The sequence below is a fragment of the Hylobates moloch genome, unplaced genomic scaffold (genome assembly GCF_009828535.3).
Source record: "Hylobates moloch isolate HMO894 unplaced genomic scaffold, HMol_V3 SCAFFOLD_6, whole genome shotgun sequence".
NCBI classification, from domain to species: Eukaryota; Metazoa; Chordata; class Mammalia; order Primates; family Hylobatidae; genus Hylobates; species Hylobates moloch.
In genome coordinates, this window is record NW_026652281.1 from 118,011,565 (window position 1) to 118,039,348 (window position 27,784).

At 41.4% G+C, this 27,784-nt stretch overlaps 1 protein-coding gene across 13 annotated transcripts in view; it reads left to right on the forward strand.

Annotated features, from left to right (window-relative positions):
• Positions 1–25,793, forward strand: part of LOC116471606 (protocadherin alpha-C2) — a 206,068-nt gene extending 180,275 nt beyond the window's left edge. For 10 of the 13 annotated variants that reach the window (XM_058439929.1, XM_032158127.2, XM_058439927.1 and 7 more), the window contains one exon: positions 23,078–25,793. In XM_058439929.1, coding sequence (XP_058295912.1) covers positions 23,078–23,388 — 311 coding nt within the window. In that variant the 3' untranslated portion in view covers positions 23,389–25,793. Of the gene's footprint in view, positions 1–5,299; positions 5,348–23,077 lie in introns of all 13 variants that reach the window. The other 3 variants (XR_009213826.1, XM_032158125.2, XM_058439930.1) reach the window with 3 other exon arrangements.
• The last annotated feature ends 1,991 nt before the right edge of the window (positions 25,794–27,784 follow it).

Genomic DNA, 27,784 nt, shown 5'->3' on the forward strand with positions numbered 1-27,784 from the left:
TAATCCTGATTACTGGCCCCTTTCTCTAGCCTCCCCTCTGTGTGAGCAGACCCGGACCACAGGCTTTCTTATTTCCTTTCAGCTTCCCTTGAGACCGAGCAGAGAGAGAAAATTAGCTAAATCGGGAATGCAGGGAATACAGTTGCAGCCTCTTCTTCAGATGGAGGAATGTGTTTTAGGGGGAGGGACATTAAAGGGCCAGTCGCTCATGTTACAGCTCTTTTTAACTTCATGAATACGAATGCCCTGAAGAGGTTTTAATGAATGCCCTCTTGTGATCAGTTCCTAGGGCAATCCCAGAGGTTATAAAAGGACTGCCCCTGCCTGTGAGGGAACTGGCCTGGCTTCAGTGGGCCAGGCTGCTTTGTTATCTGTTATTGGTTCTTCCAGCTCCTCTTTCTACATTTCATGGGATCTCAGGCCTTACCTAAGGCAACAGTACATTAGTTTTAGAGTGGGAGATGCTCACTATTTTCAGAAGAGTTCAGAAAGTTTCAAAACACACAGCACTGCAGAAGATAACATTATAGCTTCTCAAGACCCCAGGGGATCTGGGACTAAACAGTGAAAGTTTAATTAGGTAGCGGAAGCCACTAAGGCAATGAGTCTTAGTTAGAGAACTTTGGTCTAGACAATGGTTCTCAAAGGAGCAGCAACACCAACAATACCTGGAAACTTGTTAGAAATGCAAATTCTTAGGCCCTATCCTAGACTAATGAATCAGAAATTCTCAGGATGGAGGCTGGGTGTAGTGGCTCATGCCTGTAATCCCAGCACTTTGGGAGGCCAAGGCAGGCAGATCACTTGAGGTCAGGAGTTCGAGACCAGCCTGGTCAACGTGGCAAAACCCCATCTCTACTAAAGTTACAAAAATGAGCTGGGCATGGTGGCAGGTACCTGTAATCCCAGCTACTCAGCTACTCAAGAGGCTGAGGCAGGAGAATTGCTTGAACTCGGGAGGTAGAGGTTTCAGTGAGCTGAGATTGCGCCACTGCACTCCGGCCTGGGTGACAGAGTGAGACTCTGTCTCAAAAAAAAAAAAGAAAAAGAAAAAGAAAAAGAAAAAGAAAGAAATAAAGACAGACAGACATTCTCAGGAATGGGACCCAGCAGTCTTTGTTTTAACAAGCCTTCTATGTGATACCAATGTATTCTAAAGTTCAAGAACTAGTCTAAGGTAAATATTCCTGAGGTTGTCATTACAGGCTCAGAATCCTTGCAAGGAAGCCATCTGTTTATGGTTCTTGTGAGAAGCAGGGGGCCTTTCCCCATGCCCGAGAGATAATTGTTGAGATCTCAAGCCTGGGAGTCAGTGACCCTTTCTGAATTCTACCTCTGCCACTCAGTAATTGTATGTTCCTGGGACCATTACTTAACTTTCCTGATTCTCAGTTTCTTTCTCTATAAAATGGGGAGAATAGTGGTGTCTACCTTATAGGGTTCTTGCAAGAATTAGATGAGATAATGCACACATATTGCAGAATCTGAAGAACAATCAGGGTTTAGTAAATAGTAGCTATTTTTAAATGATTTTTCAAGGTATGAGTCTATCCTTCAGCTTCAGAATTTAGACCCAGGTTGTTCTGAGTATTCTCTGTGGGAAGGATCTGCTATAGAGATTTTTTTAAAGTGCCTGTCTCTTTGTTTCCTTAGGGGATTGCTTTTGCCCTGATTTGCCACATCTCTTTACTCTGTGGAAAATGGACACAGTTTATGTGCCCTAGTTTTATATGGGGATTTATATTCTTAATTGTCTCAAGGATTCTTACCTCTCTGACAAAACCAACTCCCCATGGAAAGACTCCATGGAGACTCCATCTCTGATCCTTCCCCAGAAAGAAAGCATGATTCTTAAGTTTTTTGGAATCTGTTTAGGAGCACTGTCAACATAAATTTTTCCATTTCATGAGTGAGTGCAGCCTCGGGCCTTGTTGGAGAATTTAGAAAGCATGCTGTTCCACTAACCTGTTCAACCTCAACTTCTGCCGTTGTCACAGCAATGACAGTCCTGGGAGGTGTGTACATATCCTTATTAGGAAAAAAAAATGAGATCAGGGATCTATGTGAGTGGGGCAGCTCCCGCCTGTGAGTATCCTTCCCTCTCACCTGCCATCTGACAGCCCAGGAGTGCCAGCTTGGCTTAGCTTTCTCTACCTGAGGAAATTAAGTCCTTGCAAGATGCACTTTTACTTTCTGGGGGTGTGAAACTCATTGTGTTTGCCAGAGTTCTCTTTGCAGCTTATGATAAAGAATTTGTTTGTTTTGGATTGACCTGAAGGGAGGAAGCAAGGGTGTGGGAAGGGGAATTAGCATCCTCTACCTAGGAGAAGCCATGAAGCTTACTTAAGTCTCTGCTGGCTCCATCCATTGATGACATTCTTCATCTTCTTCTTGGGAAAACACTGTACCTTCCACTTTTAATGGTCATGTAAATAAAAGACTAGAATGGAGATTTCCTGGTTTTCTGAAATTAAACATTTTTGTTTATGAATAGACTCTAAGACAGTTCTTTCCCTAGACGCTCTGTGTTTCCTTGGACCTCTCATTTGCCCCATAGTAATTATTCTAGGATTGGTGGCCTGGGCAGAATACAGTCATGGTTAAGACCATGATACATAATAAAAGAATTTCTTCCATAACAGTAGCCTCAAACGGAGATCACGTGTCTCCTGAAACCTATCCAGTCTCATATGCACTCAGATGTACGCTCCTGGATATAACATTTTAGAGGGTGTAGTGAGGAGAATAGAACAACACTGTTCTCTTAGGCTGCAGTTTCCTTCAAGCTCCACGATGGAGAGAAGCAGGCTAATGCAGGGTAAGGGAATAGAGACTTATTATAGTTTCTTCAGTTATCATTGATTCCTTTAATATGCCAGTTACATTGAGGCAATACAGTCTGGCCCCTGAAAACCTTGTCAAGAGAAACAACTTTTGAATATATCTTAGAAAAATAAGACACTTTATCCCTTCTTTTGTTTAAGAGTGTTGCATAAAACAGGAGAGTTTCTGAATTACCCTCCCTTCTAGCTTTCTTTATACACCATTCTTTGTAGCTGAAGTTTTAAGCCCCTTGTCAAAAGGGAGATTCAAGTTTCTGCTGGGGAGATCTCAGTGTCACAAAGGGCCAAGGAAGTGGGGTCTCACCAACTTTGCCACCTGACTCAGCTCAAAGGTGATAGGCCACCTGTGTGACTGAGAGCTTTGTGGGAAAGAGGATATGGAGGGTGGAGAGTCTGCACTTCACTCTGTGGGAAAAATTGCTGAGATTGTTTAGAATTGTTAGGCTTGGAACTCTTCCTGGGAGGTGCTTGAACAAGAAAGACCTGCTTATAACGTGAGTTGAGGGCACAGGAGGAAGATAGTTTGTAATTCCTTTAAGTTTTATGGCTCCGGCAAGCCCTGTCCTCAGCCTCATTGATACAAGTAAACGAAGAATGAAAGTCTGTCCTAGTGACAGCAAGGGTCTTTCATGGCAATATTTTAAAAGAACCTCTGCCCAGATTTCAAAGGAACGTGAAAATTTTATCTTCAGAGGCAGTCAGCTTTGCAGTTGAAAAGGTCATTGCCTAATCTGGAGAAACATATTCAGTTCAAGCACTGGCTAGAGACTAGAGGCCCCCAGGAAAGGCCCGTAAGATTAGTCACTGCCAGGAAGCCTGGCAATGAGTGTGTGGACTGGAGAGGAATCTTTCTCTGCCTCAGCACTTGGAGTCTCCATTACTCACAATCAGAAAAAGAGGGAGAGCAGAGATAGATGACATTCCATGTTTATCTCAGTGAGACCAAGAGCTTCCTCAGCAACAGCCCTGCCTGAAATGATCTATCTCTAAGGGCGTGGGCTAGGCAAAGGATGGGAGAAGTCAGTCCTGAAGATGGTAATACTAAAGGAAATAAGGGGGAAAAAGGATCCTTGTGCTACTATTGAAACAGGAAATTGAGAGCTTTGTAGAAGTCATAGACTCAAGAGGCATAATAATAGAAAGTTAGGGTATGAAAAGGTGACTTTTAAGAACCAAATGTGGACCCCAAAGAGAACAAAGAGAAGTTTATTGTAACTAGCATTGTATTCCTTGTCTGCTGGATACCAAACAATGTACCCTGGGTCTTGAGATTATCGATGCCATTGCCTGTAAAAAACCAACCAAACAAACTTTAAAAATAAGTAAAGCCTGCCCTGTACAGAAAGTCTAAACAAGCAAGTTTGTTGGTGATGTTCCAAGAAGGTTTACCAGCTTGGGCTTTCAACCAACATTGGCACAATCTTGTGTCCAGAGCTGTTGCTGTAGGTGGTATCATGTATCAAGCTGAATAGTGAGGTGACATTCCCCAAGTCTTCTCTCTTGTCTTTTTTGACCGTGCATCATAGATACTGTATTACCCAAGAACACACCTGTTCGATCTCTTTTCCTATAATCACCCGGAGTCAGATGAATACCGTAAAGGTCTGTGTTAAGACTAGAAGCCTCAGCCAGTATGAATGATTTACATTAGATGCACACCAAGCTGCTTTCAGAGAGTCCAGATTTGTGGGGATAAGAGCATCACTAGGTATATAAACAGCCCTAGGGTGGATACCTTTGAGCCTATAAATTTGGCTCTGCGTTGGACGATGAATCCTGGAATACAGAAGAAGCTCCCTTCTCTCAGCTAAAGCCTATTAGCAAAAATAGAGCCCTGAGGACATTGTTTTTTTAAGTGTACATTCCAGTGAGTGGGTCTTTGCTGGGTCAAGTTTTATAAGTCTTTAAATCCCATACTGTTGCCTCCTGGATTGTAGAAATAGTCTCTTAGAACAAGAGAAAGGAAGATAATAGCTACCATTTATTGAGAACTGTGATAAGCACTTTACATATGTTGCATACTTAACTTTGAGAGAAGTACATTATTATTCCCATGTTGCAGATAAAGAAATTAAAGCTCATAAGAATTAAGTGGCTTTCTTACATTCACACATCTAGTAAAAATGTTTTTTGCTCACCATTGTATTCGCAGGGTCAAGCAGGATGCCTAGCACACAATGATGCTCAATAAATTTTGTTAAATTCATTAATAAATGCAGTGGTAAAGGCAGTATTTGAACTCATGTCTGCTTGCTGCTGAACTCTATACACTTAACACATTACTATTATCTTGTCCCGCATGATACATGAGGGGAATAGCTTGGTAACTTGGAAAATACTATTTACTGTCTGAGTTCTAGGCCAACTGTAGGGTGTCTGTATTTATTTCCCATTACTGCTGTAACAAGTTAACCATAAACTTCATGGCTTAAAACAACACAATGTATATCTTACAGTTCTGGAAGTCAGAAGTCCACAGTGAGTTTCACTGGGCTAAAATCAAGGTATGTTCTTGCCACTATGTAACAAGGATCCACTTTCCTTTAGTTTCCAATAACAGGCTCCTTATTTCTGCCTGAGCCCTCACTGGCAGCATCTTTAATGTCCATATTTGTAATAATCTGTTCATGACAATTTAGGTTTGCTCCTCACTTTTTTCTGAGTCCTCTCTAGTAGAGCCATTAATATGCATATTTCTACTAGCAGCCTGTTCAAGGTAATGTAGGCTCTTTCTATCAGGCTCTTCAAAATTCTTCTAGACTCTGCCCATTTCCCAATCTCAAGGCCACTTCCACATTTTTAGGCATTTATAACAGCAGAACCCCACTTCCAGATACCAAAATCTGTATTAGTTTCCTAGTGCTGCCATAACAAATTAACACAAAGTCCCTTTTGCCATGTAACATAACATATTCACAAGTTCTAAAATTAGGATGCAGTCATTTTGGTGGGGCCATTATTCTACCTACCACACGGTCTTTCATGTTCAGGCAGAGGTGGCTGTGTGTGTGTGTGTGTGTGTGTGTGTGTGTGTGTGTGTGTGTGTAAGTTAATTTCAGTAGGGAATGAGCTAGAGTAGAGAAAGAGAATTAAGGTGAGATGTGTCATGGAAGAACAGTGACTGATGATGCTAACTTTGCTCAATCAAGAAGCATGATCCATTTAAATCATGCTTTCAGTGATCTACCCAATCAGATAAACTACTCTCCCTTCCTGGGAAGAGTAAGGAAGGAAATAGAGCTAAAGATGAAAGTTCTTTTCCTAGCACATCCCTGCAAAGGATGGGAGTATTGGTTTGGTGGGCATTCCCTTTTCTAAGAGCAAAGGTGGAAATGTGGAGAGAGGAGAAAAATAGTTCCCACTACATTATTGTGTTCTGGACTTAGAGATATTGTTCTGCCCCAGGTTTAACAATATTGTTCCAAGAGTTGGGAGCAGGAAGCAGAGGACAGTACTCTTTAGATCACCCAGAGGCCAATCTGTAAGGATTCAATCCTGGAGCATGGTAGCTAATGGAAAAGTCACTGTCACAAGTGATGCCAGAAGATGGGGCAACACATATTGCCTGCCTTGTATGCATCTAGCATCTGTGTCTAAGTGAAAGCAGATTATATCCAGAACTTCCCTGAAAAATAGAAGAAAGAGCCTGATTGGTGTGTATGTGTGTGTTAGGGGTTGAGGGGTGGGTAATGCTCCTGCCAGTGTTTGTAAATCCCACCTGCCTTTCCTGTGATGCTTCCTGTGTTGGGGATAGGAGGGTAGGATGGTTTGGAGTCAATTTTATGGATCCATATGTATCTAAGGATGTGTTTGTTTTTTGGGAACATTTTGTATAACAACCAGTTTCACTCTAGCTCCCTCCTTAATATTCTAAACAAGCTGGATATCTCCAAAGCTTAGGCCGTCTCCATACTTAACAGCAGCTCTGACTGGAGATTAAATCACCCCTTATACTGCTGACAATGATTAGGCCATGGGACCCATGAAAGAGCCTCCCCAGAGTCCAGCATCCCCTGTGGGCTCCTTGTGTCACCAAGATGTCAGTCCAACTGCTGTTCCTGCAGTCTGCAGTCAGCAGGGTTATGTGTATTCAGCGGTCAGTGTCACATCAATTTCCTTTTGTTGCAACAAGTATAAATCGATTCTAAATATTTGCCTTTGGGAAATTTCTTCAGAGGGAAACTCACTAAAGCTAATTTCTTTAGCTTTTTGGTATGTTCTCTCTGAATCTGGGGATTTAGATATATAAATTAGCTTCTTTGGTCTTTTCTTGCCCAGAGTCACAACCTTGCCTCCAGGATAATACCTTCTAAAAGTTTGTGATTTGAAGGGTACTACGAAGATCCTCACAAAAACCACCTCCCAGCCAGTCCCTCGAACTCCATCATTAAACACCATCATCAGCATTTCTCTTTTAAAATCCTTATTCATTCCTATTCTCCTTCTTTCTTTCACACACACACACACACACACACACACACGGGAAGAGAGAGACAGAGAGAGAGAGATAAAGAAGTGAAGTATATAGTATCCTTTCTAAGGATGCTTTTCTTGGCTTGGCTCCAATAGATAAATTTTTTAGGACTCTCTCTATATAGTCATGTACCAAATAACGACACTTTGGTCAACAATGGACCACATATGTGACAGCTGTCCCATAAGATTGTAATACCATATTTTTACTGTACCTTTTTTATGTTTAGATACACAAATACTTGCCATTATATTACAGTTGCACAGTATTTTGTACAGTAACATGCTGTGCAGGTTTGTAGCCTAGGAGCAATAGGCTATACCATATAGCCTAGGTATGTAGTAGGCTATGCCATCTAGGTTTGTGTAAGTACCCTCTATGATGTCCATACAACAAAAATGCCTAGTGATGCATTTCTCAGAGCATATCCCCATTGTTAAGTGATGCATGACTGTAGTCATCATCAAACATTTATTAAGCACTTAGGTCAGGCCAGACTCTCTTCTAGGTGATGCAAATATAACAGTCCTGCCCTTATAAATCTAATGGTGAAGGCAGAAATGTAAAGAAATATGATGGAAATATTACATTGTCTTGTGATAAGGACCACAATAATGCCCTACATAGGCAGGGTCAATAAAGGGGAAGGAAGCTGGGACAAACTACCAGGGCCTGTTGGTCCAGAATGTTATAATCAATTCAAACCCTAGGTAAATAAGGTAAGCTGGGCTGCCTTTCTTGAGACAGTCCCCAGATTGTTTTCATAGGGCCCAAACACTCAGCAACCATGAACAGTGGATGTTGTGGGACCTCAGAAGATGGAATTGGAAATTCAGGAGACTAAGTCAGAGATTATTTGACATTTAATACTGGATATTGAGGCTGGGCGCAGGGGCTCACACCTGTGATCCCGGCACTTTGGGAGGCTGAGGCAGGTGGATTGCCTGAACCCAGGAGTTTGAGAACAGCCTGGGCAACCTGGCAAAACCCCATCTCTATAAAAAATATAAAAATTAGCCGGGTGTGGTAGCATGCACTTGTAGTCTCAGCTACTTGGGAGGCTGAGACACGAGAGTCACTTGAACCTGGAAGGTGGAGGTTGCAGTGAGCTGAGATCACACTACTGCACTCCAGCCTGGGTGACAAAGTGAGACCCTGTCTCAAAAAAATTTAAAATACTGGGTATTGCAGGATGGCAAGTAGGATGTGGAGAGGAAGAGAATTCCAGGCAAAGGAAACAATGCGTACATGCAAAAACAAAAAACAAAAAAACTGAATTGTGTAGTCTGGGTTAATAAGATGAGTGCATTTGATGGATGTGGTAGAATAAAGAGATGTTAGGAAATGAGATCAGAAACGTAGACTGGAATCAGATTTTGTAGGACCTTAAACGTCCTGCTAAATAATTTGTAGTTTCATTTGTTGGCCATGGAGAGCCACTAGAAGGTTAGTTGGTTTGTATATATTTAGGAAAGAAGATTCTTTTAAGTTTCCTTAACTCTACTGAATTTTCAAAAATCAACCTACAGCAATCCAAACTTATCTGTGGAGATACATTCCAAGACCCTCAGTGGATACCTGAAACCTCATTTAGTACTGACCTTTATATACAGTATGTTCTTTCATAGGCGCACCTATGATAAAGTTTAATTTATAAATTCGGCACAATACTCTTGTGCTTTGGGGCCAGTATTAAGTAAAATAAGGGTACTTGAATACAAGCCCTTTGATACCAAAACAGCCAATCGGATAACAAGACACTTTCTAAGTGAACTAACAGGTGAGTAGTGTAGACGGCATGGATAGGCCGGACAGAGGGATGATTCACGTACTGGGCAGGATAAAGCGGGATGGCTCGAGATTTCATCACATTACTCAGAACAGCTTGCAATTTACAACTTATGAATTGTTTATTTTTGAAATTTTTCATTTAATATTTTCAGACTAAGGTTGACTGGGGGTAACTGAAGCCTCAGAAATCAAATCTCGAATAAGGGGCGATCACTGTACTGAATGTCAAGATGAGCTATGAGCTTTCAACTTAGTGTTTTTCTTCTCCCAAACCAAATATCGGAAACTTTGGAGTGTTTAGAAAAGGAGAATCAAAAAGGGAAGTAAATGCAGCATTTTTTTAATTGTTAAAAAAAGGGCTGGCCTTGGAAATGTTCTTAGGTAATCCTGGTGGATTTGGTATATCATGTCTGAGAAAATGTGGAGAGTGAAGGGCAGGTTTAAAATTTGTCTCACATTAGCTTCTGAAGGGAGATAGCCTGGCATTGCACAGTGCCTCACATTTCTATCATATCACTTAATAATTGTGCAACCTGTGCTTCAGATTTATCAATGTGTAAAAGAGGAGAGACCATAGGCTGTTGTAAGTATTAAATGACATAATGCACACAAAATGCTTAGAACCATGCTTAGTTCATGGTAGCCACTCAAAAATGTCGTCAGAACTATTACTACTCAATTTAATGCTCCCGGCACTTAACACAGTGCTTGGCACACAGTAAAGAGGATTCAAGATGTTTTTGCTAGATTACATGGAATGGTATGGAAGTGTGCAGGGTGGGGTAGAGGGTTCTTCCATTATCTTGCCTTCCTTATACTGCAATGTGCTGATGGCACCTCCATTTTATACCCTCAATGCAGGGATATCACTACTTGTCTAGAAATGGTTACTCAAGGCTGAGAAGTGACACAGCAACACAGAGCCTGGGATTGCTGCCAAATTTTAAGAAGCACAGATTGTAACAAAGTAAGGGGGGAGGGTAGAGAAGAAAAGTTTGAAAACCCAACCAAAGTCAGAAGCCATTTTGTTGTCGGGTGAAATAATGCCTCATAGAGTTTCAGGTGGGGCAGGCAGTGTGAAACCTTTGGGAATAGTAAGTGTCAAGTTGTGGTGCTAAGGGAGGAACCCAGTAGTGCTCAGGCCCAGGCAAGTCTGGCTTCTTGGGGCCCAGCATTTAGAAAGGCCCTGTGTGTTTTGATATTATGCTGTCACTGTCTTGAAGTTCTTGATAATTTGTTAACAAGGGCCCCCTCCCCCATTTTCACTTGGCAAATTTCACTGGTTCCTGCAAATTATGTAGTTAATCCTGGGTCCAGGCTAGTTTTTGAACCATGTTGGGCTAGTATTCTTCTGAACCTCTCTCTCTTTGATTTAATTACAGAAGAAACAAAAGTCATAACAAATTATATCTGTGCAGGACTAAAATAAAATGAGTAGTGCCTCACTCCCTATATCCAATCATGCTTTCCAAAAGTAACCACTACCAATAATTTAGTGTGCATCTCCAGAATTCTTTATATGTCTACATTTTAAATTAATGTATTTTTAAATAAAATAGAATTACATTGTTGAAGTGAGTATTAAAAAATATAGCATTATTTGCATAGAAATATTTATTTCCCTCAATCCCACTCCCCTTTGGTGAAGCAACCACTGTTAACAATTTTGTGTGTATCCTCCAATATTTTTTTAAATTAATCAACTTTACTTTTTAGAGCAGTTTTAGATTCACAGCAAAGTTGAGTAGAAAGTGCAGAGTTCTCATGCACTCCTGCTCTCCCATGTACACAATGCCCCCACCCCCCGCCACAGTGACATCCTGCCCAGAGTGGTACATTCATTACAATTGATGAAACTATATTGACATCATTATTGAAACTATCATTACCACCCAACTTCCATGTTTACTTTAGGGTTCACTCTTCCAAATATTTCTTGCATCACTTAACAATGGGGATACACTGAGAAATGTGTCATTAGGCAGTTTTTTCGTTGTACAAATATCATAGAATGTACTTACATAAACCTAGATGATATAGCATACTACACACTTAGGCTCTATCATATGGCCTATTTCTCCTAGGCTACAAACCTGTACATTATGTTACTATACTGAATACTGTAGGCAATTGTTACACAATGATAAGTATTTGTGTATCTCAACATACCTAAACACAGAAAAAGTACAATAAAAATACATTATTATAATCTTATAGGACAACTGTCATATGTGTGGTCCGTTGTTGACTGAAACATGATTATGGGGTTCATGACTATATAGAGATTTTCAAAAAGCAAAATGGGATAATGCAATACATGTTATTATACAGCTTGTATGTGTGTGTGTGTGTGTGTGTTAACGAACACCTTTCTACGTCAGTACATATAGATTTGCCACAATCTTCTTGAGTAAGGGTATAGTACTATGTTGTATACCTATGTTATAATTTATCTAATTTCCTGTTGGTATCTATGTTTTCTAAACAATGCAATATACATTCTTATACATATTTCTTATGCATGCTTGCTAGTATTTTTACAGGATAAATTTCCAGAAGTAGAATTACAGAGTCATAGGATATAAAAATACCAAATTGGCAAATTGGCATTCACTTACCTGTAGTTGGACTGCACTTGTTACATACTTCCCTCTGAACCTTCCATCCCCACCTCGAGCTAGTGCTATATGTCACTTAACTCAGTGACATCATCATCATCAACAGACTTAGCCTCCGCAGTTAAAAATGCTAGAGCAAACAGAGGAGAACATTTACTTGTGAATCATAATAGCTAACCTGTACTGAACAGTTAAGCCATGTGCCAAGTATTATTCTAAGCACTTTACAAGTATTAACTCCTTTAGTCTGTATAACCACACCCAGAAATTTGTGCATTATTATACTCATTTTACTGCTAAGAAAACTGACACCCATAGGATTAAATAAGATCACACATTTAGTAAGGGCACCAGGATCTGAAGCAGGATTGTTTGACTTCTTAGTCTGTGCTCTTAACCACTACACACACCGTCTCTAGAAAGTTTAATGCCATCTTTATGCCAGAGTTTATCTACCTTGTTTATCCTTTCAAACTATTATTGTATTTATTCATTTACTTGTCTTTTCCTGCCACTGTGCTGTAACTCTTTGAGAACAGGGTACTTGTCCTAATATTATTCATATTTATATCCCTAATTCCTAATTTAATGTCTAATTTATTGTAAATAAGTTTTTTGTTTTTTGTTTTTTTTGAGACAGAGTTTTGCTCTTGTTGCCCAGGCTGGAGTGCAATGGCACAATCTCAGCTCACTGCAACCTCTGCCTCCTGGGTTCAAGTGATACTCCTGCCTCAGCCTCCCAAGTAGCTGGGATTACAAGCTAGCGCCACCACGCTAGGCTAATTTTGTATGTTTAGTAGAGACAGAGTTTCACTATGTTGGTCAGGCTGGTCTCGAACCCCTGACCTCAGGTGATCTGCCTGCCTTGGCCTCCCAAAGTGCTGGATTACTGGCGTGAGCCACATGCCTGGCCTTGTAAATAATAAGTTTAGTTGAATAAATAACAGTGCCTCTGGGAGGTAGCTATTATATCCATTTTACAGATGAAGAAACTGTAAGTCACTGTTAATCAAATAGTATCCTAGAAAATAGTAGAAAGCAGAATGCTGGAGCTGAGATTTGAACCCAAATGACTTTTGATACTTCGTCCAGTGTGCTTTCCACCATGTCTAAGCAGCCTCCTTCACTTCCTCCTTCAGAGGGCTATGGAGAGCAACCTAGCAACCATTTCTAAGCTAGAAAATGTCACAGCCGGAAGTCTTCAATCCCCTAGGAGGAGCAGAGCCTGATGGGGAGAAGGTCCTTGGAAAAGAGAATTTCTGGAAGTACTACATTTGAGAATAGGTGGTTAAAGTGGGAGTTGGATTCGTAAAGGAATACTACATAGTAATAATACCCATTCTTTATTTCAGAATTTCTGCATGACAGACATTGATCTGTGTGATTTATAAGCCTTGTCTCTTTTTAATGTTCACAATCCCATTAGATGGTTATTGTTATCTTTGTTTTGCATATGAAAGAATGGGAGCTAAGAGGCCAAGTACCTTGCTCAAAGTTCAACGAATAAGTGGTGAAGCAGATTCCAACTCAAGTCTATGTTACCCAAGAACCTACATTTTAAGCATTTTGTTACCCTCTGGATATGACAGCCAACTGAAGAGGGGGTATTTTGAGAAGAGACTATAAAGGGAAATTGCCTTCCCTACATCCTGGGGGACCTTAGCAACCAGGAAACAAGGTAGAGAAAACTGTGCAGCCTGAGCCCTGCTGGGTTGCGGGAAGCTCACGGAAAGAAGAAATGTGATTTTTTTTTTAGCTAACTACGGAGACCAGCCATTCCAATGTTTGAATCTGGGTTCGCAGCACATGATGTCTTTATACTCTTAACCTAGAAATGGCAGAGTTATTTTGGGCACAAAGCAAGAGCTGTGGCTTTAAAAATATGCCAAGTGTATTTATCTCTTCCGCTCCAAGATTACTGAAAATTAGCCCAGCTGTAGCTTGGGACACCAAACAGCCAAAAAATCTTCTTCCAGCTCAACTCATTCCACCCAAAGAGGGTGAAATACCCAGGAGTAGCAGCTCTAGCGGCCTCTGGGGAGTGGTATTAGATTGGCCTCCGCATTGCTAAGCCTGACATCCAATCACACACACACCACTCTCCCAGCTGCTCTATAGATCACAATGCTAGGCCTGTGAATGGAGCTCAACTCCATCTCTTCCCTCATCCCCAAGGCTTCACAAGAAGTAAACAAAACAAACAAAAACTATTTGATTATTGAGCCAAGGAGTCAATGTGAGAATAGTTTTTCACCTTCATTGTCAAATCCCTGTGTGGGGCTGAATGTGGTGGCTGACAGCTGTGATCCTAGCACTTTGGGGAGGCAGAGGTGGGAAGATTGCTTGAGGCCACGAGTTCAAGACCAGCTTGAGCAACACAGCAAGGTCTCTCTCTCTGTCTCTCTCTCTCTCTCTACATATATATATATATATATATATATATATATATTTTTTTTTTTTTTTTTTTTTTTTTTTTTTGTCGCCCAAGCTGGAGTGCAATAGTGAGATTTCGGCTCACTGCAACCTCCTTCTCCAGGGTTCAAGTGACTCTCCTGCCTCAGACTCCCGAGTAGCTGGGATTACAGGTTCCTGCCACCATGACCAGCTAATTTTTGTATTTTTAGTAGAGACAGGGTTTCACCATGTTGGGCAGGCTGGTCTCGAACTCCTGACCTCAGGTGATCCACCTGCCTCTGCCTCCCAAAGTGCTGGGATTACAGGCATGAGCCACCGTGCCTGGCCCCTATCTCTATATATTAAAAAAGAAAAATCTTAGCCAGGCATAGTGGCGCACATCTGTAATCCTAGCTACTCAGAAGGCTGAGATGGGAGGATCACTTGAGCCCAGGAGGTCCAGGCTGGCAGTCAGCCATGACCTCACCATTGTACTCCAACCTGGGCAACAGATATAGACGCTGTCTCTAAAAAAAAAAAAAAAATCCTGTGTGATTTAGGACAAATTATCTTGCTGTAATTTAAGCCTTCAGATTCCTTTTTTATAAAATAAATATGCTTTAAATATGTATTTAGATAAATACATTTATAATAATAGCTTTAATTAATTGTAATTAAATCATTTAAAATTAAATACATGCAAAATACCCAATAAACTGTCTAATCCATAATAAGCAATCAATAGTCCTTAAACAAATGAATCTTCTGTTGCTCTGATCTTAGTAAGTAAAATTTAATGAGTTTTTACTTTGCACCATGCACTTATGCTATATGCTGTATAAGGATAGTTACATTTAATCTATAACAACCCTATGGGGGGGGCACTCTTATGATCTTTTTTTACGGATGAAAACTGAGGCCCAGAGATATGAAATAATTTGCCAAACATCACCATAATTTACATGATGTAGCCAGGTTTAAGCCTACTATTCTGATTACAGAGCCTAAGATCCTACAGAGAACAGGGAGTATATTTTTACATTCCCTTGTTTCCATGGAAAAGTCTTTCCACTGTCAATTGAAGGACTAAGCAGCAGCGGGGAAGTGCTGGAAATGCTAGCCCAGGTGGGCTTAGCTTCCTCCCTCTCTGATCCTGGACAGGATTTGGGTTTCAGACCACGATTCTGCTGTGTTTTGTGGGCTGTGATTACTCAGATTAGGTTCGCCCAGTTCATAAAAGATTGGCGGGGGTTGGGGGTGAAGGCGTGGGAGAAGGCGGAGCTTGTCCAGTCGGTCCAACAAACCCCACAGATGGCGAAATAGGGGGCGGGGAAGGAGCTTGAGATATTTTACAACCTGGGCTGTTTCAGTGGTTGATGGCGGATGGTTTTTGCCGTTTGGTCAGCCTGAGTATATACTATCATTCTACAATCGGCCAAATTCTGACAGAGAGGGAGACAGAGAGAGAGGTTGATTAAATTGATGCCCAAAGCCAAAAAGGAACAAAAGAAATCGGGGCTGCTTGAAAAACACTGCAGTGGCTGACTTGGGTGGTGAGCGGAAATAAGGAGGAGGGAGAGGCGGGGTGTCTTTGCGCGGAAAGCCTGGAAGTTCACTTGCAAACCCAGAATCTGCACAGCCTTCGGTGCCCTGACTCTTTCCTGGGCATCCAGAGGCAGCAGCAGCCGCCCGCGCCAAAGAACGAGCAGTCCAGGGGCTGGGCCGGAAACGGCTGTAATCATTTAATAGCCTTTGCCGGCTGCACTGACTTAGCAGAGTGGGCGGTAGGCAGGCTCCAGAGTGCTGTCTGGCAAGATAGTCCCCGGCTTTAATCAAAATAATGGGTTTTCTGGAAGCTCTTTATTAACCTCAGCGCTGAAATCCCAGAGCTGGTAACAAAGGGATGAATGGGGAGCAAATGGGCGGGGCCGAAACCTGGAGGCCGGGCTGTATCCGCACCCCTTCCCCCACCTCCACTCCTTCTTTCAACTCATTCTGGCTTAGGGCTCCTGCTGGCATCTCTGTACCTCCCAAATAGTAGTAACAAAACAGGCAATAACCATAATAATTGGCACATTTGTATAACGCTTTAGGGTTTTCAAAGGATGACCTTGTTATACAGCTCAGGATCTGAGTCTCCTAGCTGGAGTCAGACTCCCTAGATTTGAGTCCCAGGCTCCACCAGTTAGTGACCATGTGACCATTAGTCCTTAGTCCCCTCATCTATAAAACAGACACATAACACAGACAGAGAAACTAGAAATACCTACTTCAAGGCGCTCTTGTCAGGACCAAAACCTATATGGCGTGTAGATTTGTTTAACTCTGTCGCACGCACATAGGAAGGGCACAGTAAATGTTAACTACGTCGACAACCCTGTGATGTAGACAGGAAGGGGATCATCTCCATTTTATAGATGAGGAAACTGAGGCTCAGAGATATTTATATGAATGGCCCAGGACTATGCACTAGTGAGAGAACCAGGGCAAGTCCTCAAGAACAGAGAGAACAAAGCAAGATGAAGAGAAGATAAGAAAAGCGAACACCCTCCAACACCCTCCAGCACATGCCCCTCTGAGAGCTTTCCTGAAAATAGTATCCTTGGTCAAAATGAGTTTATGTTCTTCTATTAGGGAAAGTCAGTGTAAATCAGAAAAGCCCTCCTGGCCTTGTTAAGGGGCCTGTTAGAACAGTTCCAAATGCGGATGAGGGTGAGTTTAACAGGCCTGATATTTGCTTCACAATCTTCTGGCCCTTTCCTGCCATTTGCCTTGGCAAAGCCTCTGACCTGATCATTCCCAGTCCCTGAGGCTCAACTCCATCAACTCAGGCAGCCAGGGTTAGTTTAGCATGAAAGAGGAAAGCTGGAAATTTTGCCAAAAAGATTCCTGGGCAGTGCCTAAGGGAAGGGCCCAAATTGGATTGTAGGATTACATGAAGTGGCCAGCTACTTCCAGAGGGCAGGGTTTTTTGTTTGTTTGCTCTATCACCCAGGCTGGAGTGCAGTGGTGCAATCTCAGCTCACTGAAACCTCCACCTCCCAGGTTCAAGTGATTCCTATGCCTCAGCCTCTGAAGCAGATGAAATTACAGGGGTGCACCACCACAGTCTCGCTAATTTTTATAGTTTTAGTAGAGATGGGGTTTCACCATGTTCCCTAGGCTGGTCTTGAACTCCTGGCTTCAAGTGATCCACCCCCCTCAGACTCCCAAAGTGCTGGGATTTTAGATGTGAGCCACCGTTCCTGGCCCCAGAGGGCAGTTTTTAAAGTAGAAGTGAAGATCTGTCTGCTTTTATTAAAATATATGTTGTTCTGATTTTAAAATGTATCCCTACCCATTGTGAAGATATCGGCTGATCCAATAAAAAAGCAAAACCATATTTTGTATAATTATGATCGTACTCTGTTAAATAAACTTTTAAATCCTATTGGGTTGTAATCTGTAGTCTGGGAAGGGCTCTGCCTAAAGATTCAGACCCCTACCAGATTTATATGTGTCTGAAATCCTCCTTCTAGCCTCTTAACAGGCCCATTCATTTGGGTCTTGACTGCACCCTCAGCCTTGTCTTTGCCTGAGGGTGAGCTAGGACCCTGGGTGCATAAGGGAGGAGACTTGCCGGAGATCCTAGAAGGGAAAGGAGGCTGCACTGAAAGAAGAAACATTTCCTTGATTGATCATTTGCTGATACTGGCCCCTGGTTGGGGTTAGGGGTAGAAATATGCTTCTTCCATTTTCATCTTCTTCAAAAGGAAGTATCTCCTTGATTCTGCCCCAAAGGCATGACATTTTATAGGCAAAGCCAGCCAAGTGTCTTGAGTGCTCTTAGCCAAAAGGAATTCAGATTAGGAGGTCAGTCAGTGTTTGTCAGATCCTTAAGCTTTTGTTTTATTGGAATGAGTCACAGTCTACATGCTGCTGAGCTCTCAGAGATGTTTGTTTATACAACAACCAGAACAGGTGAGGCACAGTGGTCTGTGAGGGACTGGAGAGACCACACCTTGTTCTGCTCTGCGGAAGCTGGACATGTGGAGGAGGCACCTGACTAGATCTCTGCTTCCTGGAGTTTAGGCTGAGTCATATAGAACCAGGAAGCTCAGTGACATGTTAAAGTGGATTAACTCTTGGCGGTCCTGCTGTGAGGGGCTCCCTCCGCCAATAGACACAGCCATTAATGTCCTTTAACTCTGCAAGATGAAGATATTTCTGTGTTCTGCATCTCCAGATGACAGTGCTTAGGCCTCATGCAGAGTCCTGGTTATGGTTGAAGAAAAATTTCCATTTTGGGCTCTGAGGGCAACTAAAGGACTGTGGAGTGGTGCTGAAACCCAGTTTTAGGCGCCGAATCAGAGGCTTTTAAATACATTTCTCTCTTTTGTCTCAGTCTCTTAGAGACAGGACCTGTATTTTAAAGGTAAACAGGCAGATTCTGGCTGAGCTAAATTGCAGATTTGATTAATTTAGATAGATCAAAGACATTAGTCTCAGAGAAAAAATTTGTTTCTCATCCCTAAAGTGCTATTGTGTCAGCTCTGCCAGGGGAAGCATGGTGTAAGGAAAAGGGTTTGGAAGAGAGAAGAAAATTTCTTGCCCCCTCTCCTCACTGCCTGCTGTAAATTTGCAGTATCTTTATCTTGGCCTCCTAAGCCCCAAGAGCTGCATTATATATAATTGCCCATATGTGATACCATTTACTGAATTCTTGCATTGTGCTAAGGATCAAGCTTAGCACTTTACATGCATTACCTCATTGTCTTTAGGGACCCCAAAAGTGCCTCACTGGAGAGTTGTTTGGTCTGCTAAAGAGTGGGTACCACTTTCACTTCTCACATCAGTCCTTTCATTCATTCATCCAGTATTTACTAAACACCTGTTATGGGCCAGGAATTGTGCTAGGCACTGGTTATACATTGGTGAATAAACAGATATATTTTTTGCCTTTGTGAATCTTATAGTGATAGAGACTAATAGGCTAAGGGAGTGCTGCTTGGCTAGGAATATCATAGAATGCCTTTCCGAGGAGGTTACATTTAATACAAACTTGAAGAATGAGGAGTCATGCTAAGAACAGATGAGAGATCATTCAAGACAAAAGCAAACCAGATGTGTAAAGATCTTGAGGTAAAAACAACTCCAAGGAGCCAGGTATGGTGGCCTGTAGTCCCAGCCACTTGGGAGGCTGAGAAAGGAGGGTCGCTTGAGTCCAGGAGTTTGAGGTTACAGCAAGCAATGATTGCACTACTGCACTTCAGCCTGGGTGACAGAGTGAGAACCTATCTCTAACAAACAACAACAAAAAACAACTCCAAAGAGTATTTGAGGATCTGAAAGAAGGCCTGTGTGGATGGAGTATAATAGTAACAGGGAGATTTGTAGATGAGAGTGGAGAAGAAATAAAAATCAGATTATTGAAGGGACTTATGTATCATGGTAAGGAGTTTTTTTTTTTTTTTTCTCAAGGCAATAGAAAGCTTAAGCAGAGGAGTGATATAATCTGATTTCTATTTTTAAAAGAGTGTTCTATATGTACGTTATGCCTCAATTTTTTTTTTTTTTTTTGACAGAGTCTTGCTCTGTCGCCCAGGCTGGAGTGCAGTGGCACGATCTCAGCTCACTGCAAGCTCCACCTCCTGGGTTCACGCCATTCTCCTGCCTCAGCCTCCTGAGTAGCTGGGACTACAGGCACCCATCACCACGCCCGGCTAATTTTTTTCTATTTTTTAGTAGAGGCGGGGTTTCACTGTGTTAGCCAGGATGGTCTCAATCTCCTGACCTTGTGATCTGCCCATCTCGGCCTCCCAAAGTGCTGGGATTACATGTGTGAGCCACCGCGCCTGGCTGTTATATGTCATTTTTAAAGAGAGACTTTAAAAAATAAAGATGACTCTGGCTACTGTGTGGAGGGTTGGAGAGAAGCAAAAGTGGAAGCAGACTGAATAAGGAGACTATTGCTGCAATTCATATAAGAGATGATGGTGTCCTGAAAGAGTGGTGGCAGTGAAAATTGGGAGAAGAGGCCAGAGTCAAGATATATTTAGGAGGCAGAAATGACAGGTCTTGATGATGTATTATAAATGGAGAATGAAGAATAGAATAGAGAAAAATGAATAATTAGCTCTGAACTTTCTGGCTTGAGAAATGGGGTAAATGGGATGTAATTTACTGAAACTGGAAAGATTTAGAAAGGAATAGATTCGAGGAATCAAGAGTTTGATTTCAGATTTCTTCAGTTTGGGATGCCCATGAGATTTCCAACTGGGGATACCAGATAGGCAGTTATACATGAGATTGGAGCACAGAGAGATGTGGGCTTAAAATATAAGTCTGCATCTCATCAGCTTATTCATATGGTATTTATATCTATGGATATGGCTGAGATCCCAAAAGGAGAGAGTGAAGAGAAAATAGAGAAGAGAGTCTAGGGCCAAACCCAAGGAAGCTTCAACACACAGATGAGGAGACTGACAAAGAAACTGACAAAGGAAACTGACAAAGAACAGCCAGACAGAAAGGTCAGGAGAATGTTTTGATGGTGGGGGCCAGAATATGCTGTCCCAAAATAAGAAGGATTATTGAGCTGAAGGCAAGTTAAAAGAAGCAGATACAGGCCGGGTGCAGTGGGCTCACGCCTGTAATCTTAGCACTTTGGGAGGCTGAAGTGGGCAGATTGCCTGAGCTCAGGAGTTCGAGACCAGCCTGGGCAACATGATGAAACCCCATGTCTACTAAAATACAAAAAAAAAAAATTAGCCAGGCATGGTGGCATGTGCCTGTAGTCCCAGCTACTCAGGAGGCTGAGGCACGAGAATTACTTGAACCCAGGAGGCAGAGACTGCAGTGAGCTGATATCTCGCCACTGCACTCCAGCCTGGGCAACAGAGCAAGGCTCTATCTCAAATTAAAAAAAAAAATCATAATAATAATAAAAGAAGTAGATACAGGAGAGGTCTTCTGCCCTCCCTCTATTTGCCTAAAAGAGCATAAATTTACAAAGACATAAGTTATCCTGCTTCCACCTCCCTCCTCTGCCTCCCACCACCAGGGAGAACAAAGGTTAACCACTGAAGATAACTTTGGATTCTTACTGGCCTGGAAATTGTACTGCTTTACAAATTAGCCTTTATCTGCCATTCATTTGCCTTCCCCCAAGTAGCTACCCATTAGAGACTCAAAGTCCTCAAAGGTCTTTTCCTTTATCTTACACTTCTTTAAAAATTTATTGTTCTCTGTTGAAGATGCTATATAAGCTGGAATTCTAAGCCACCTTTTTGAGAACTGCTCATTCTCTGGGTGTCTGTCATGTATATATGAAATATACATGTTAATAAACTTCTGTTTGCTTTTTTTTCTTGTTAATCTGCATTTTTTAACAGGGGTCCAGTCCATCTAAGAACTTATTGGGGTTATTCTCCTATATGACAAAGAACTCATGAGAATAAGTGTTTCAAGAAGGGGATGACAAATGCTGCTGAGAGGTTTGATAAGATGAGGACTAAAATGTGACCATTGATTGTGGAAGTAATATAATGAACTTGACCTGAGTTATGTTAGAAAATTACTGCTCAGGGACACCAAATTAGAGGAGACTGAGAAGTAATAGGAAATTGAAATAGCAGATGTACACCACTCTAAACCGTAATTGAACATAAACAGTTTATTTGATGGAGCTTTTCATGTGTCAACCAAAGGAGCAGTGTTAGATACATAAACATTGCTATGATGTCAGAGCATCCAATGTCATGGCCACTGGGATCACTTTGCCCAGACAGACCATCACCATTCCTCTCCAGCTCTGACTTCTACTCTTCTAGAAGTCACTGGTATACTTTATGGTGTGTCTTCCAATCAGACTCTTGGGAATGTCTTCTATTGAAAACTCCTGTGGATGCATAATCATTTTCCCAAGACTCAGGGCAGATTTCACCTCCTCTGGAACCCCATTAACTTTCTCAAGTATAATTAACAATTTCTTCTTCTGGAGTCCCACAGTACTTTACATATACTTTAGTTATTGCATGTATTAAGTTGGTTTCTAGTTGCTTGAGTGTATGTCCAACTAGACTGTGAGCACAATGAGGGAAGGAACTTGGCTTGGAAAGTAAAATTGGCTCCCAGTATTTTATCTAAACAAATAGGCTCAATTTACAAAAGGATTCCATCCTCTTACACTGTGTATTCCCATCTCTTCCATGCTCCATCCCACCACCCTTCAATGTTATTACAATAAAATTAGGATCAAATAATTTATTCAATTAATTTTTCTTGTTTTGGACAAAATAGACATCCTAATACAGTTATAGCCAAAGTTTAATCTAGACACTAATAGGAGCATATTTTGCCTTTAGCCTGTATATTTCCCATCCCATTCCCAATCAAGATAATCACAACTGTATTCTTTAGGAAATTCTTCACAAAGAACCAAACATATGCTACTATGAAACTAGATTCTTGGTATCCTGGTGAAAAAACCTGCCCTCTTGCTTGTCTGTAAATACTGGCCTTGGCTGGGTGTGGTAGCTCATGTCTATAATTCCAACACTTTGGGAGGCCAAGGTGGGAGGATCTCTTGAGCTTCAGTGTTTGAGACCAGCCTGGGCAACATAGTGAGATCTCATTTCTATAAAAAAATTTTTTAAAAAGTTAGCCTGGCATGGTAGCTTGTGCCTGTTGTTCCAGCTACTTGGGAGGCTAAGATGGAAGGATTGATTGAGGACAGGAAGTCGAGGCTGCAATGACTGCATTTCAGCCTGGGTGACAGAGGGAAATCCTGTCTCAAAAAAAATTAAACAAATAAATAAATAAGTAAACTCTTGCCTTGCCCTCAGACTTGAAGAAACAACTCATGATTTTTTGGGGAGGCTCAGCCTGCCTATGCAGTACTCCTGTACTCTACCAGCAGTGTGGAATCAAGAGCATGTGTTGACCCTGTTAATGATTTGTAATGTTTTGTCTTTCAGAACCAGAGGCAGGAGAAGTGTCCCCCCCAGTCGGTGCGGGTGTCAATAGCAACAGCTGGACCTTTAAATACGGACCAGGCAACCCCAAACAATCCGGTCCCGGTGAGTTGCCAGACAAATTCATTATCCCAGGATCTCCTGCAATCATCTCCATCCGGCAGGAGCCTACTAACAGCCAAATTGACAAAAGTGACTTCATAACCTTCGGCAAAAAGGAGGAGACCAAGAAAAAGAAGAAAAAGAAGAAGGGTAACAAGACCCAGGAGAAAAAAGAGAAAGGGAACAGCACGACTGACAACAGTGACCAGTGAGGTCCTCAAATGGAAACAAGCCACTTAGCCAGTTTTTGTAATAATGGCAAATCTCTCCCATGTAGCAATTCCCTGCTCCTTTTTCCTACCTACATGAGCCCTCTTAGAGACCTCAGAAATCTGCAGAAAGTTCCCTGTGTCTGTCTAGAACGCATTTAACAGGTTTTGTCATAAAAGCTTTACTAAGTCTGGTGTTAACTCTTTCTCTCCACTCTGGCTTGTTTTCAGAACCTAAAAAGCAGACCCAAGTTTCCTTTCTCCTCCGCCGCAAAGGAGAGGCTTCCCAGCCCCGCCAGTGAGAGGTTGGACTCTCTGCCCTGTGCTCCGGGGATCCTGTCTTGATGACACTTGCAGGGCAGGCTGAAAAGTTTTGAGATTGAGCAGCTTGGGTGTTTGTGGCCACTGGGTATGTGTGGCTACCGCGGGTATGCGAGTGCCAGATATTGGCTGAGACGGGCCAGCTTAGACTAATTGGTACAAGGAAGGCAAGAAAACAAAGACAAATAAACAGCCGAAGTTATCATTGTAGAGGGGAAGTGTAAACTAAAAGGGACCAGACTTTCTAAATCTTACAACTCAAGAGGTGGCGGCCACCCTCTAGGAGACAAAACTACCCCCACTGACAAGGCTTTAGGAGATCCTAAAGTCTGTTGGCTGTGATGTCATTATACCTAAAATCTGCATCATACCTGCAAGCCAACAGTTCAGTGTTTTAACAGAGAACCACCCTGGGAAACAGAAGCAGATCTGGTATGTTTCCTATACATGTCCTGTGCTCACTTTATTAAAAATTCTTTTGCACACAATGTTTATGAAAAGGCCAGATCCTTTTCCAATACTTATGCAAAAGCAAAAGAAAACCCCAACACCTCACCTTTCGCTGTTTGTTGTTTCATAGATTTATTTAAAAAAAGAGAAAGTCTATAGCTATAAATCTTTAAAGAGAAATATGAATACAATTCCCCTAAACCCTCCTCAAAAGAGAATTCAGTCTACAGCCATTTAAATGATCATTGCTGCTACAGAAGTGCTTTAAGAGAATTGCCTGAAACATCTGTATTATATCGGCCACCTGCCAGTCACAGCTTTACTCTTTCAGGTCACTCTGGGGCTGCCTCTTGCATGTATTAATAAAATGATCTCTCTCTCTCTCTCTCTCTCTGTTTTCTAAGAAACAATTATGTGCACTTTGATACACAACCTTCTCTAACCAACTATATATCAAGACCCAAAAATTGAAGAAAAATATTGTTTTCTCATACAGTGAACAGATTTTTCGATCTACTAATTCTGTGACTTGTCTTGGTGTGCTAGCCTACACCTTCTCTTTGGTTTAGTTTTCCTTTTCTATAACACTCTGAATTGCTAATCTTACTAACACCTATGATGTTACCTGAAATCAATCTCCCATATGTATGCTGTATGCTATGATAAGACTCCTGAAATATACTTACTCTGTGCTTGTGTATGTGAATGTTAATGCAACTATTACCTAGAGTGAACTTTAAGCTTTATTGTTGAATGTAATTCCATTATATTTCCTTTTGTACACCTGTGAAAAAGTGGAGTAGTGTTTTTTTAACCATTGTTAATCAGCTTTTGTGTATGAAAGACACAGTAAAATTTCTTTCTTAAATCAAGATACTGGTGATTCAAGGAATTTTATTTATGGTCCAGCCAAGAGCCATCTCTTGCCAAGACTTCTGCTGGCAAGGGAATGGATAAAGCTGTTTTGTTCTAGTAACAATTTTGGAATGAATACTGACAATATTCCATGAGGGTGTGCAAGCACAAATTTTACCAGTCTGACCTCTTTTGAAGTTGCAGAATGCTTTGAAATTCTAATGGTATCTGAAATATCAGCTCATAGAAAGTAACAAAATTTGCTGTCACCTTAAATAAGACATTTTAATTTCGTTATAATGTACAATTTAGAAGTTTGATTATATTATCTATTTAGGCATTAATATAAAAGAGGTAGGAGTCTGTTATTTAAAAAAAGCATTAAATTAAAAAAAAACTGTCTTGTCTACTTTTAGCTTCATTCTCCCATATTTTGAAGGGTGTGTAACTTCAGCTCTGCAGGATTGCATGGGGTAAAACTTGTTGCCAACACATGTGAACCATTGCTACATTGTAGGTTGTGATCATTTTGCCCCACTGAAGCCCATGTATCTGACCTTACGTGCCTTTTGAACTAGGAGAATCGGGCTAATTTATTAATGATGATAATTATAATGTATCTGTACAGCACTTTTACATTTGCGAAGTGCTTTCCAATCCATGTTAGTTACTAGTTATTACAGCTGTAAGGATAAAACACGTCATGTGGATTCATTTTGAATTGGTGCTATTGGTATTTCCTCTGTTATTGCTAATAAATGAAAATGGTGGTATGAAAGAAATGGTGGTCATTTCTAAGAGTAGGAGGAAATAGAACACTGATAAGCAATTAATACTGAAGAAGATTGCTGCAGTATGAAACTCACTGTAACACTCTCTTATCACGTTAGCTTTTATGTCCATTACTAAGGCAAAAGCCCCAATGGAATCACGATTCAAACTTCATATCATTAGAATGGGCAGCCAGGAGGTTGCTGCGTCACTTTGTAGTTACACTATTTCAGTTTTCTCTAATAAGAATTGCGACAAACCAATTTTTATCTCAAGAGCCCTTCTAGGCACCTTTTTCATTACTTGTTTAGCCCTTGCACCTCTCTACAATTGGAAAGCCAAGTGACACCCCAAAGAAATGAACTTTTAGGTCAGGGATAGTGGCTAGTGCCTGTAATCTCAGAACTTTGGAAGGCCAAGGCCAGAGGATGGCTTGAGGCCAGGAGTTCAAGATCAGCCTGGGCAGCATAGCGAGATCCCATCTCTACAAAAAGAAATAACTTTTATTGAGTACAGGGTGTATGCCAGCCACTCTATTGCATAGGTTCAGCTCTAACAAATAGATTGTTTTGTCCTTTTGTAGTTAAATTTGTATAACTATAAGCTTTAGATGCTGTAGGTTCTCAGGAGCAATTTTGCCCTCCTGGGGACATTTGACAATGTCTGAAGGCATTGTTGCTTTTCATTACTTGAAGTGGAGGGTGCTACTGGCATCTACTGGGTAGAGGGCAACGATGCTGTGAAACACCTGGCAATGCACAGGACAGCCCCCTATAACAAAGACTCTTACAGCCCAACATGTCAATGTCTCAAACCAAGATGGAGAAACCTTAAGATAAAGTGACCGTATAATTTGTGTAGTCCACTTTTGAAATGGAACAGGAGACACCATTCATTATTACTTCAGGATTCAAGATCAAGTCCCAGTAAACTGGGACTGTCCCAGGCTAACTGGGATTTATGGGGACTCTATAAGTAAACTGGTATAGCTGTGCCACTAACTAGACGGGGAATTTGGGGCAAACTACTACTTCTCTCAGTTTTTCAGTCATCTCTAAACTGGTAATAATTATAATACAGACCTTATAGATTTGTGAGGTAATCTTAAAAAGTTTTAGCAGGTCTGGCACACCATAGTACTCGATAAATATTATTATTTATTAATCCTTTTCTTCCATTTCCTCACCCCCTTTTCAAAGATTTAGCTATTAGACCCAGGGAACTTTTCCTACTGACTAAAATGTGGATGAGGGATGGCCAAATAAATCAACATAGACTTGGCAATAAAAATATTTTATCTACTCCTCTGTTCTTTTGCTCACCCCAGGAGGAAAAGAAGTAAAGTCAGTTTCATAACTCCTTACCTATTTCTATCATAATAATAAATCCCTAAGTAATCAAGTGACCAGTCTGTTTGCAGCTATTTCACCTCAATTGTTGGTGATCTGAAAGCCAGAAACCATAGGGTTTGAAGTACAACAGCTTGAGAGAGAGAGAGAAGAGTCACCTCCAACAACTTCTTTCGGCAGATGGGCAAAACAGAAATGCCAAATTACCCACAGACTTGCCTGGGATTTCACAGGCAATGAAGGACAAGACAGGTGCCTCTTTCTCAAGGGCCAGGCTACTTGATATCAGTCTCACATATACAGAGTGCAGGATTCACTCTTTTTTTTTTTTTTTTTTTTTTGTGAGCAACATGGCTGTTTATTTCACCTGGGTGCAGGCGGGCTGAGTCCAAAAAGAGAGTCAGCAAAGGGTGGTGGATTATCATTAGTTCTTATAGGTTTTGGGATAGGTGGTGAAGTTAAGAGCAATGTTTTGCGGGCAGGGGTAGATCTCACAAAGTACATTCTCAAGGGTGGGGAGAATTACAAAGAACCTTCTCAAGGGTGGGGGAGATTACAAAGTACATTGATCAGTTAGGGTGGGGCAGAAACAAATCACAATGGTGGAATGTCATCAGTTAAGGCTATTTTTACTTCTTTTGTGGATCTTCAGT